This window comes from Cibotium barometz, chromosome 14 (assembly GCF_041138505.1).
Source record: "Cibotium barometz isolate CiBa-2024 chromosome 14, ASM4113850v1, whole genome shotgun sequence".
Taxonomy (NCBI): domain Eukaryota; kingdom Viridiplantae; phylum Streptophyta; class Polypodiopsida; order Cyatheales; family Cibotiaceae; genus Cibotium; species Cibotium barometz.
Window position 1 is genome coordinate 5,868,991 of NC_141059.1, and position 13,499 is coordinate 5,882,489.

General features: G+C 47.4%; 1 protein-coding gene across 2 annotated transcripts in view; it reads right to left on the minus strand.

Moving 5' to 3' along the window:
* The window catches only part of LOC147631602 (uncharacterized protein At4g15545-like), a 68,497-nt gene that overhangs the window by 30,614 nt on the left and 24,384 nt on the right, over nucleotides 1-13,499 (minus strand). For both annotated transcript variants that reach the window (XM_086808121.1, XM_086808120.1), the window contains 4 exons: nucleotides 1,771-1,839; nucleotides 1,593-1,652; nucleotides 632-710; nucleotides 250-543 (listed from right to left, as the gene is read on the minus strand). In XM_086808121.1, the coding sequence (XP_086664247.1) occupies nucleotides 250-543; nucleotides 632-710; nucleotides 1,593-1,652; nucleotides 1,771-1,839 (502 nt within the window). The remainder of the gene's footprint in view (nucleotides 1-249; nucleotides 544-631; nucleotides 711-1,592; nucleotides 1,653-1,770; nucleotides 1,840-13,499) is intronic.

Below are 13,499 nucleotides of genomic sequence, written 5' to 3' on the forward strand. Positions count from 1 at the left end.
AACATACATACATACACACAAACACACATACATTCACATACACATACATATGCATATGCATACAAATGTCTCACACACACATAGATATACCAAGAAGAGACCACTTTAATTTCAAATTGCTTCCACTTTAAGCCAAAATCAGTTGTGGATTAAAGCCCATGCATGATGCAAAGAGTTCAAGAGTCCAAGGCCTTCAGGATCTGATCATTTTGAGAATAAAAGAATGAGATGCTGAGCATGCAATAGAACCTGGATGTGACCCTGCATGAGGAGGAGAGTTAGGTGCTGTCGAGTGCTTGCTTGTTGGTAGAGATGATGGCAGAGAAAACCTGCCATCTCCAATAGAGTGCCACTTCGAGGAGCCTTTCACTGATTGTCCCTTTGGAGAAACTGATTGTCCTTTTGGTGAAACTGCCATTGATCTTGCCTTGGGTGAAGTTGCAGCCGAGTGTCTCATAGGTGACCCACTTGGGGACAGATGCGGCGTGAGATTTGGTGGTGTTGACGAAAACATCTCTTGATGGGTGCTCCTGCTTTTAGAATCTGCAATAATTACGTAAATATGTCTCCCTTTCAGCCTTTGTGCCAGTGAGTAGCTTTTTGACCCATTGCAAAATGACATCAAACGCACCTCTTTGGGGCACCACTGAGGAAACTAATGAATCAATGGCTGAAAGCCTACTACTTGATTGCTTGTCATCACCACCTTGCTGCCATAAATGGGAATCAAAAAATAACCCATAAAAGTAAACGAGGTTTAGTAACCTTCAAAACAAGTCCCACAAAACCCATTATAGTCCTTAAAAGTGTTGCAAAAGCATTGCTCAATGTTTCACCCTCGTAATGTTTCTGCGGGTGTGACGGATGTGCTCTATTTTGTAAGTATGAGAAGTAGCCGTTGTGAGCAGCACCCAGGCACACCTAGCAATTCCAATTGGGACATTGGATGGTAGCCAAGTGTGGCCAGATGGTAAGGAGACGGCTTAAGTAGGCTTGGCACTCTGCCAAGTAGGATGCATGCTTGTGTGAGCTATGTGACCGCATTAGTGAGTGCTAGATAAAAAATTGAGGACACATTGTTCTCGGGTTGCGAAGCCCATTTAAGAGTCCAAACGGTCTCAGATGGCTGTGGGAGCTGCGTTAGATCCCTACGTGACTATGTTGTTGTCTAATATGGTCCCAGTCGGATAATGTGGTCAGTTGGTCATTCTAGACCAAGTCATGAGTTGGCCGACGTGGCCGACCTACATCCATGCTGACCTTAGGTACTATATATAAACTAGTTTGGCAACAGCCTTAGTTCATCATTGAGTTCACTATGTTCAAGCTCTCTTGTAAGTAAGATATCATCCGTCCGAGAGTCTATCTAGATCGCCATCAAAGCTCCTTACCTGGAGCGTAGGGATGGGTGGACGCCATCAGTTTGTAATCAAGTTTTTGCAGGCAGTAATATTGTTTACTCTCCACAACTTTCTGCGATTCAGTACTTTGTATTGTGGTAATCCTGCTTCTGCTATTGTGTATTCTTACACAAAGAAGGGCACTTCATGATAAATCCAAGAATTGATAGAAGTGTAAGTGAAGCATCTTACTGCTTGGTTCTCATCTTCTTCTTGTAAGGAATGCATAAGAGTTTTTTTGAAGGTCTCCAACTGCAAAATGTATAAAGACATCATCAAAAACAAAAGTCCAAATGCAAAAAGAAACTGAACATTTACCATAACTAACTCTTGATATGTTCACCAATCAAGGGCTTTCTACTCCACATGCCTTCACCACATCACGGGTAAGCTTCTTCACTGAAGCTGCAAGGGTATTCTTCTCTGTCGTAAGCTTCGCCTGTCAACCCAAAGTCAAAATCCATGTCCAGTTAGTCAAAACCAGCTATCGAATGCATGCCGTTTGAAACGACCCAAAAAAAACACTCTTGAATGTTCACTCACATGTCATATACATAGCATAGACTAGTCACACTCTCTTTAAATTTACTGCCTAGGTAGACTCCATGGGCTCTTGATTTAGGTACCTTCAAGCTCACCTTGGCTTTTAATCCTCTTTTTCCATAAGTCTATAGATCTTGATGCCTTGTATCCTAACCCTAATCTTATAACTTGCACTCACACAGTACTGGAGCGCAAGCTTAGCAGCCTCTCTGCTTAGCTCATCCCGTCATGTAGCAATCCAGTGTCGAGTCTTCTTAGCCTACATCCAACTCAACATAGACTCAGAAACATGAAGCTGATCCAAGCAGCTGTCATGCCCAGCCTATCAAAAGCAGCAGCCATACATACACTCAAAATTAATCTTTTGATTAGGTCCCTAATCCTTCATCACTTGGTAGAAGTGCACTTGTACCACAAATTACAATATGCTCCTCCAGAAGGCATCATAGGATAGCATATCCATAAACCAGATATGGGCAACCTGTTTCAAGTTGCAGTCTGGTCTACAGTGTGGGCTTGCTTATTGCTGATCCAAAGCAGTAGAAGGTGCACTCGAGTCGAACTTGGTTTGCCACACTTGGCCTGCCTGCCTTCTGAGCTCCTTGGACCAGGATGATTGCAGCATAGTAAGAGTGTTTCTGCAATTGACCAAGTGCTACCGTGCTGGGCAGAGGGCAAGAGATGGGCTGGAATTTCATGGTTGGTGTGTGGATTGGATGCTTTGTAAGTCAAGTGATCGAGGCTGTGGCTGGACCGTCACCTGTTGTGGAGCTTCTTGGTCATTCCGGCTGAGCCCTACTGGGCTTCAGCTATACAAGCAGATCAGCTGGCGAGCAGGCGGGCTAAATGAGATCTGCTGCTTGGTTGGACTGTGCCTGGGTGCTGCACATGACCAAACAGAGCCACGGGGTGTACTATACGGAAGCTCGGAGAAGAATCGGTAACTTCAAAACTCAGAATTCAGCACTCTTTTCTCGACGGAAATTAACGCACAAACTGAAAGGAGATGTGCAGAAATAGAGAGAGAGAGAGGGAGAGATGGAGAGGACACAGTTTTGGGTCCCAATTACCCTCTGTAGGGCCCCCACCACGGATGGTGTATTTGCTTTATTAGAATGATGAGAAATCTGAAAGAAAATACAGCAATCTTGGACCTTTTCTTGGCTGGGAATACCCTGCCCTTGACCTTCAGTTCTCCACCCCTTTGCTTAGCAATTCCCTTGGCTTGTCTAGCCCTTGATTTGCTTGAGCTCTTGGTGAATAATGAGATGGTGAATGGGATTGTGGCCTCCACTATTTATACTACCCCATCAGGAGCAGTCGGTTGGTTCACTTTCCCTCCACGACTTGTTTTAATATCATTTAATACTGAAAATCCCACATTTTCACACTGGACTGTCTTGGCCGCCTCTGTGGGCTGCTGTCCAGGCCAGCGCAGGCTGTTGGGCAGCACCTGGGCACTGGCCGCCTGCAGTCTAGGCTGCCCTATGGGCTAGCCAGCTGGCTGGGCTGGCCCAAAAGCCATTCGGCTGCTTGGCCAAGCCCTGCTGACAGCCTGCCCAGCCGCTCTTTGGGCTGGTGGGCAAGTCCTTGGGCTGCCTGGCCCCCCTGGGGTGGCCCATAGCCTTCCCCGTGTCCAAACTTGCTGCATACCTACATCTACACATCTGTCTGACATCTGGTGGCAGACCAAACATACAGAACAACTGACATCATTCCAGAGGGAGACTCACAGCGCGGACTGGCACTGTTTCATGTGCAGGACAGTGCACACCTGACCTTGGACTCCTGTGCAGGACAATGCACACCTGACCTCGGACATCTGAGATGGATCCATGGCTGACTCGTCCCGGACAGGGCTCACATGGGACCAGTTCACCATCCCAGGTCCTGCACCTTCTGTACAGAAATGTCTATGTGGCATCCAAGTGCGCGATGCACGTGACATCCCCTTCTGCTTAACTTGACGGAAGCTGCATAGCCTCCAAATAATCCGTCAATAATGCCGGATAGTCTTCGAAAAACTCTTTGTCGAGCCATACCGCTTCATGGGTTCCCCGGTCCTGAAACTTTGTGAGGAACTGTCGTAGTCTTCGGCCTGAGCCATGCTTGAAACGGTGTAGAAGGATCTGTTCTGGAACCATTACCTCTGCTTCATCCACAATGTCTGGTTCCGCTTCGTCTTTGACCTCTGAAGGGGGTGGACCTGCATATGGTTTTAACCAATTGACATGAAGTACATCGTGCATAGTCCAACTCGGAGGTAGCTTTAACTGCATAGACACCTCATTAATCTTTTTCCGGATGTAAAAAGGTCCGAAGCTCCTGAAAGAAGACAACTTTGGGCATCGCTTGCCCACCTGCTTCAATCATTGCTTTATTATCCGAAGATAAACCCAATCTCCTTCCGAAAACTTCATATCCCTTCGGTCTTTATTGGCCTGTTGAGTGTAGGCCTCTTGCGCGTTAGCCAATCTGTCTTTTACTGACTCTAAGATCTCCTGGTAAGACTCCGTCACTCTGTTCACCTCCGGTACTGAAGACGAAGTCCTGGTTAACAACGACTGGAAAGGTCTTCCAAACGCTGCCTCATATGGAGTCCTGCCAATAGCTGAAGAAAAAGAGTCATTCAAAACAGCTTGAACTAAAGGCAAATACGATTCCCACTTACCTTGTGTTGATCGTGGACATAACACTTCAGCACATCAAAGGCCAACTGGTTGTATATCTCTGTCTGGCCGTCTGTCTGTGAGTGGAATGCACTGGAAAAATTCAACTTAGTACCAAAATTATCAAACAATGCCCTCCAAAAATGACTGGTAAACTTGGCATCTCGGTCTGACACTATGGTTCTAGGAATCCCGCCAATCGGGTACCGATGCCGAATGAATAGCTGGGCAACATTCTCGGCGGTCACATTGGCCCTGCAAGGAACAAGCATAACAAATTTGCTAAACCTATCAACAATAGTTAAGCACTACGTATTAAGCTTACTCGGACTGGGAGGCAGGTTTGTGACAAAGTCCATCGAAATGTCTTGGAAAGGACCCTCAGGAATTGGTAAGGGCTGTAACAACCCTATCTTCTTTCCACGAGGAGCTTTCACCTTTTGACAAATGTCACAGTGTTGCACATATGTAAACACATCACGCCTCATCTTTGGCGAATAGTATTGCCGTTCTAATTTCTCCAGAGTCGAATTCATGCCCCTATGACCACCTGTAATGGCGTCATGGGCATCATGGAGAAGAGCTGTCCTGAATGACTTCATGACACATAGTCGGCCTTTGTAGAAAAGCCAACCATCGCGTATCAGAAAATGGCATGGTCCTGTGGCATCCAATGCCTGTTCCCACTGAGTACCGAATTCCTCGGAATCCGCGTACGTGTGCTTCATGTCCTCTAGTCCTATACCAACAAGGTCAAGTCTAGTGGTCTGAATCATAGACACTTGTCCCTTCCTGCTCAAAGCGTCGGCCACTGGATTGGCCTTTCCTGGAAGGTACTCAATCATTCCACCGAATTGCTGGAATATCTGACTCCAGCGGTGTTGTCGATCACTCCACTGTGCACTTGGCATCGTCTGAATCCAGCGCAATGCCTGATGGTCAGTGCGAACCTCGAAATCACGGCCATACAGGAAATATTTCCAATGTTTCAAGGCCTGTATAATTGCTAGGAGTTCACGATCATAGACTGACTAGTTCTTCTCGACGGGCAGTAACTTACGGGACATGTAAGCTACTGGATGACCATTCTGTTGCTATACACCTCCAATTGCGATGTTACTCGCATCAGTGATCACCTGAAATGGGTCGTCCCACGAGGCAAGTGCTAAACAAGGCGCTTCTGACAAAGCCACCTTGAGGTTCTGGAATGCCTCCAATGCTCGTGGAGTCATTCGAATCTTTTGCCTTCTTGTTTTCACTCCCTTTAGCAGATCGGTGAGATCTGCCGAGAGGCCAGAAAACTTGTCGATGTGGGTGGAATATGCCTGGCATATACCCACAAATGATCTAATGTCATAGGCTGTCTGAGGTACTTCCCAGTTGACAATCTCGGCCACTTTAGCCGGATCAAGTCGAATGCCTTCAGCACTAATTATATATCCCAAGTAATGCACCTGGAACAGATAAAATTCTGACTTCTTTTCATTGACGTAGAGCTCGTTGCTTTCCAACAACTTAAGGACTTTCTCCACATCAATGTCATGCTGCTCAACCGTAGCTGAAAATGAGTATGTCGTCCAGAAATATGAACACACACTTTCCAATCAAATCCCGGAAAACACGCATCATCATGCGGTTAAATGTAGCTGGGGAGTTCGTCAAGCCAAATGGCATGACCACAAATTCATAGTGGGCCCGTTCTGTACGGAATGCGGTCTTGGGGATGTCCCCCTCCACAATCCGTACCTGGTGGTACCCACTCTTTAAATCCAGTTTTGAGAACACCTTTGCTCCATTCACCCTCTCGAGAATATAGTCAATTCGAGGTATCGGGAATCTGCTCTTGATAGTCAGCTTGTTGAGTGCACGATAATCGACACACAAATGGGAAGACCCATCTCTCTTCTTGACAAATAAGATCGGTGCTGCAAATGGTGACACATTGGGGCGGATAAAGACAGCTTGCAACAATTCTTGGAGTTGGCGGTCCAACTCCGATTCCATTGCCTTGGAAAGGCGATACGGAAACTTGCTTGGGGGTTCCGAGCCTGGGAGGAGGTCAATCTTGTGATCCTCCGGTCTGGACGGGGGGAGCTGGGGAGGGAGGTTGTCTCGAAGAAAAATCTTCTGGAACATTTCATGGAGAACCGAGTACTTCTCGGAAGCACTGGCCACCGTCTGGGCTGTCTAGATGTAAATCATCGCACACTGTGCGCCTTTCCTGACTGCTCGCTTAGCCTGCAAGTGGCTTATGAGCGGAAAGTTCGGAATTCCTGGCTCACATTTAATGGTCACCGGGGCGTTTGACACATTCCGATTGATCTGGAACGTGTGCTTGTCCCACTTGACATCAGGGAGAAACTTGTGAAACCACTGAATACCCAAAATGATGTCTGCTCCTACAAGAGGGACAACCATAAAGTCACGCACAAACTCTATGCCCTGAATCACTAACTTAGCACCTAGAGCTTCATACTTGACGCTCGTTGTCATACCTGTGCTAAAACCCTCAACCTGTTTGTCCACCGAAGTCAGATCGAAACGGGCACGCCTAGCGGCCTGTTCCGTGACCACATCCTCCGTGCTGCCGTTGTCAAACAAGACAACGACTCTCTGGCCACCTATGTAGCCAAAGGACTTGAGCAATTCGTTGCGCTTATACTCCTGGTCATGGGCGTCCTTCTGCTTATCTTCGAGCTCCCGGCTAATAATTGCTCCAACTGAAGCACCGGGGTTTGAAGAACTAGGGTTAGCCGCTGGGGTCTGTGTGGGAGCTGAGCTCACCACGGAAGCTGTGGAGGCGGCGGCGGGCTTTGGAGGCTTCTTAGGACAATCCCGAGAAGTATGTCCTTTTGTATGACAAAAGAAACATCTACCCTCCTTCTTGTACTGAGAAAGCTCCTCAGCACTCAACTTGCCACATGTCTTGCCTGCCTCCGCTTTCTGGTCCGGAGTAAGCTTTGACGCATTATTCGAGTTCTTGGAGCCAGAGGCTCCCGGGCTCTGTCCTGGGGAAGACCCCGTTTGGTTTTGGCTTTTGCTCCCCCGAGGCGTTAGCCCTGGGAGAAGCCGGCTGGGAAGTCTTGGGCTTGCCACCATTGTGTTTCATTTCTGCACTCTGCGCAAGCGAGAGTGCGTCCTCAAAGGTGGCTGGCCTAAACATACGCACCTCCCATTGGATTTGTGTGTCTAGGCCATAGCGCGTTCTGACGCGCTCCCCTGAACTTGTCTTCGAGTCGCTCAAGGTAGTGGGGCGGTAGAAACCGCTGCTTAAGGTCGTGGACGAATTCGTCCCACACATAAGCTGCTATACCTGCTCTGGTGTGGGCATGAGCCCACTGAGTCCACCAAGGAATGGCCCCACCTTCCAAGTACCAACTGGCTAAGATCACTCTGTCAGTATCTGTTTTCCTAACTGCGGCAAAGTAAGCTTCAAATTGATGTAACCATGAATAAAGAGTTGTGGGATCGAGTTTACCATTATACTTACTGAAGTTCATTTTCTCGGGAAAATGATTCGAGGGCGCCGCCGGTGTCAATCTGGCGTCCAAGGCTCTGAGGTAACGCTCGTGCTCCACGCGTCGCATGGCTTCGTCTTCTCGTTCTCGAATCTCCAATGCACGCATCTGCAACTCAAGCAAAGAGCTTGGCTGCGGCTGTGACCCCGCGAGAGGGTCCCTGTGTCGAGGATCTGGTATCTGGGATACGGAAGGAGAGGGAGGAGGAGATGGAAAACGCGACGCTGGAGAGTGGGTACGCTCCTCCAGAGCCAAGATCCGCGCCTTCTACTCATCCAACTTGGTTGTGTGTTTTGCGATTGCTCGCATCATCTGCTGGAACATGTCTGTGACACTCAAGCCTGGTGCCCTAGCTGGGTTGCCTGGTGCACTCTGGTCCCATGGTTCTTGGTCTCTCTCGTCGTCGAAGCTCGCCATAGCAAGAAAATGCAATTCCTTTCCGGAACGCAATCTGACCATCCACTATCTGTGTGGGAGACTTCCGGAGGCAAAACCAACCGTCCTTCGAGGGACAGGAGTCACTCCGAAAGGGATAGTCCACCGGCGTCTAAAAACCAACCACACGAGCGAGAAAAAATTCTGGTTTCTTTGCTGAATCTTTGTGCTTGAAGTAGGCTCTAATACCACTGTAATATGCGGAAGCTTCGGAGAAGAATCGGTAACTTCAAAACTCAGAATTCAGCACTCTTTTCTCGATGGAAATCAACGCACAAACTGAAAGGAGATGTGCAGAAATAGAGAGAGAGAGAGGGAGAGATGGAGAGGACACAGTATTGGGTCCCAATTACCCTCTATAGGGCCCCCACCACGGATGGTGTATTTGCTTTATTAGAATGATGAGAAATCTGAAAGAAAATACAGCAATCTTGTACCTTTTCTTAGCTGGGAATACCGTGCCCTTGACCTTCAGTTCTCCACCCCTTTGCTTAGCACTTCCCTTGGCTTGTCTAGCCCTTGATTTGCTTGAGCTCTTGGTGAATAATGAGATGGTGAATGGGATTGTGGCCTCCACTATTTATACTACCCCATCAGGAGCAGTCGGCTGGTTCACTTTCCCTCCACGACTTGTTTTAATATCATTTAATACTGAAAATCCCACGTTTTCACACTGGACTGTCCTGGCCGCCTCTGTGGGCTGCTGGGCAGCACCTGGGCACTGGCCGCCTGCAGTCTAGGCTGCCCTATGGGCTAGCCAACTGGCTGGGCTGCACCTGGGCACTGGCCGTCTGCAGTCCAGGCTGCCCTATGGGCTAGCCAACTAGCTGGGCTGGCCCAAAAGCCAGTCGGCTGCTTGGCCAAGCCCTCTTGGGCTGGCCGACGGCCTGCCCAGCCCCTCTTTGGGCTGGTGGGCAAGTCCTGGGGCTGCATGGGCCCCCTGGGGTGGCCCATAGCATCTGTGTTTTGTAACATCAGAAACAATTGTGGAGTTGTAAAGAAGACTCTTAGATGCAACCTTCCAGAGTAAGTGACCCCATTTGATGAAATAACGGATAAGGTGGGTGGACTGGGTTGTTTCTTGGCCTTTGCATTTTCTCCACTCCAATTGCTAAGTGGATAGGTGAAGTAAGTTGTGGTTCAAGCAAAAGTAGTTTGTAGACAAGCTTTCTGGCATAATCTAGTAGGTTTGTTGGAAAACGTCCTGTCACAAAGCGCACAGGGAAGTTTGAGAGTTCAAACAATGATTGCATTGAGGACTTCAAGAAGAGTCATAATGCAAGCTCAATGGAAAAAGCCATAAGCTGGGGCGGACCAGATGTACTATACTGGCAGAAGCATAGCATCCAACTGAGAAGGGAATGTGCTGGGAAGGACCAAAAACAATGGTCGAAAGCCGAAAAAGTGGGTTGTGACAATCTGGAAAGGACCAAAAGAGAGAGAGTCTTCATCTTCTAGATGTGTTGGGTTTGGTTGTATTGGTAATGAGTGGTTAGCCACCCACATGCTGAGTAGATTGTATATGTTGGGGGCTGAGATGACAAAGCGCTAGCCAGTGGGCCACCATTTTGTTTTCCAATGGAGAGATCCTTCAATTAAATTAGTAGAAAAAAGAAAAACATTCATTCAAGAACGGACTACAACCTCCGAGGTGAAATATGTAGTTAGGGGGTTGTTTGAAACGGGTTTCCTAAAAGTTTTAAACGGGTTTCGTAAAATCAGCCCAAAGTTTCCTACAAGTTTCCTACCTACAGGTTTTTGCATGTACAAAATTTCAAATATATATATTATACTGTATAAAATATGTAAAAATAACACTAAATGCATAGAATACATGGAAACATCAATTTGAAGCCTACAGTCTTTGAATCACAAATAATAGCTGCCGACAAGTCATCCAGACCCTCGTGATGATGATGTTGCTGCTGGTGATGCTGATACTACTGATGATGGTGCTAATACTGATGCTGATGGTAATGCTTCTAGTGCTAATGATGCTCTAAATCCTGTCCTAATCAAAGATTGATGATGTTCATGCTGGAGATTTGTAACACGCGGAAGCTCTGGGAGTCTTCTTTCAGCCCTAAACACTCCTGGAAACCATCTGATGCAAAATGCAGATTTAAAGAGAGAGTAGAAAGAGAGAGAGAGAGGTGCTGGAAATTCAGTATATTTCATATAGTACAAAAAGGGTACTTTGCTACAACCCTAGGCTGCCTTCTTCTAAAAGGTGAATAACACCCAAAAAGTGTCCCCCTATGGGACTCCTAGAGACCCAATCCCTAGAGGATTGAATGGTCTTGACAATGAGCACATGGTCCCTTTTATAGGGCCTCTTAAATGCTTGGCCAACTGGCCGACTGCTAGTCGGCCAGTACACATTCTCTAAAACCACTTCAGCGCTGCCCGACCTGTTGCTTTTCCTTTTCGCATTTGATGCGCCGGCTCTTGCCTTCCTCTGGTTCAGCCGACCCCCTGTCCTGGCTTCTAACGCATGGTCAAGAAGCCCCTCCAAGCCTTGCTCTGAATCCACCTTTGTCCTCTTGTGCTCCTATCTGGTTCATAGTCTTTATCTGGCTGCCTCCTCTAGATCAGCACCTGAGGATTGTCCATGGCATTGATCATGCACATGACAAGATTAGCCATGGCACGAGCATACACGTGACACCTACTCTTATGTGACACATCCAGAACAACACCATTCCTCCACCACATATTGGGGTTGATCACGCATACCTCACTTTCACTATCTCTTGTGCACCTTTGCCACTCACCCCTAACCTCCCCATATCCACCTTCACCCCATAATCCATTCATTTCCCACATAATAGCTCTCTTCCGCCGCCAATGAGGTGATAGCTCAAATGGTGAAGGTGGACCAAGAGGTATTGGGTTCAAAACTCCCCTTGGTGCTTCCTCGGTGGCATCACCTATGGGTGGATGATTAAGCACCTACGAGCGGTGAAAAATTGGTAACTACAGGAGGATCTTGGGCCAAAGGCTAGCCGAAAAAAAAAATAGCTCTGCTACCCCAATGAATTGATAGCTCAAGTGGTGAAGGTGTTTGCGGACCAAGAGGCCCTAGGTTCAAAACCCCCGTTGGTGCTTCCTCGGTGGCATCGCTTACAGGCGGATAATTAAGCGCCTACATGTGGTGAAAAATCAACAACTATAGGAGGATCTTGGGCCTAAGGCCAATCACGGGGAAAAAAATAGGTCTCTTCCATCCTAAATGATAAGCCTGTTGGAGTATGCACAAGCGGAAGCGTAGACAAAACAAGAGAGAGAAGAGGGAGAAAAGGAGAGAGAGCTTGTGGACAAGATCACCTTTTATAATAGCAAGAAGCTTTACAATGGCAATGGCCAGCAAGTAGTGTTGAACAAAGTGCAGGGATTGGATTGACTTTTATAGTGCAGTGTGGGAGTTGGCTGATTGCTCATAGAGTTGGCCGACAGCTCCACGACCTACTAAAATAGGAGAAATAGGATAAAAGCCCATAAACAGGCACAACCCAAATTACACTAAGATGCATAATTCTAACACCCCCTCTATAGCTCATGGTGTGCAAGAGTCTGAAGAAGATAAGTTGATGAAGATGCAACCATGGACCCTCTAGTACTGCAGATGCCAGAATCACCTCGGAGAGAGCACCCGCCAACCTGTTTTCTCGAAACAAAATGCCACCACGAACAGCAAGGAACTTTGCTTGGCTCTAATTCCCACACAAGTGTGTGGTGAACTCCAAGAATAAGATGATGAGTTGCTAGATACACCGCGCCCATAATCCCCAACAGTGGACTGTGAACACATTACGTCCCAAAAGCCTCGAACAATGATCTCGGAACTGCAGATCCTGCCCATAATCTTTACTAACCAAAGATGACCATGTCTTGCCACATTTTAAAGCTTGGAACTCCGACTCACAGTTCCCATGCACTAGCAAATGGAGCTGCTACCAACCCCCTCCCGCCCACAAGCCTCCTTTGGCTAGAAGCACATGAGGGAAACTGCATGTATACTAGAGAAGTACACCATCTTGGTCCTACCGAGCCGGAAGCACCCTGGGAGCCCTAGATATGTTACTAGAAGTATCTATATCACTATCGTGTGTCGTGTCGTGTCTTTGCCCTTCTTTTGAGATGAAGACTTGCCTTTGGTCTTGTCCTTCTTCTTGGACAAACAATCCTTGGATAGATGTCCTCTCTTCCCACATGAGAAGCGACGACTCCGACCTTTCTTTTGTACTGAAGTAAGTGCCTGATCAGAATTGTTAAGAGACACCTTCATCTTACCCTGAGAAACGAGAACGGAATCTTCTTCCAAGAGAAGGGAGCTAAGGTCATCAAAATCCAACTAAGTTGTTATGACCTAGCACCACAAAGCTCGAGAAACCACATCATACTCCGGGAAGGATAAGTACGGCTAGCTGAGCAGAGGACAAAGCAGCACCCATTGCCAGTAAAACTAATCATGGATAACTTTGACCTTCATGAGAAATGACTGCATAGAACTGCTAGCGGGAAATAACAAACCGTAGGTTGCCCTTGCAAAGTAACTGCCCGCATCGACGAATCTTGAGCAAACAGATCCTCCAATTTGGACCATACTTGATGAGCACTAGTAAGAGTTTGATGGCCAGTGAGACCTCCTTTGTGATGGTCCGCACAATCACTGAATGCGCCTTCGAATCACGATTCTCCTAGTCTTGTAATTCCGCAAGGGATTCATTCTCTTGATCTTGGGTCCACCTCCTCCAGTTTTAAGGATGCTCGGGCTTCTTCTCAGTGCCCTGAAAAATCTCCCACAAACCCTTGTGGATGAACCAAATCCGCATATTTAGCTTCCAATGGGCATAGTTGGTTCTGTCCAACTTGTCATCTTTGTTCATACAAGGGGGAGCCATATCCACAGCAACAAATTACACAAATCTCAG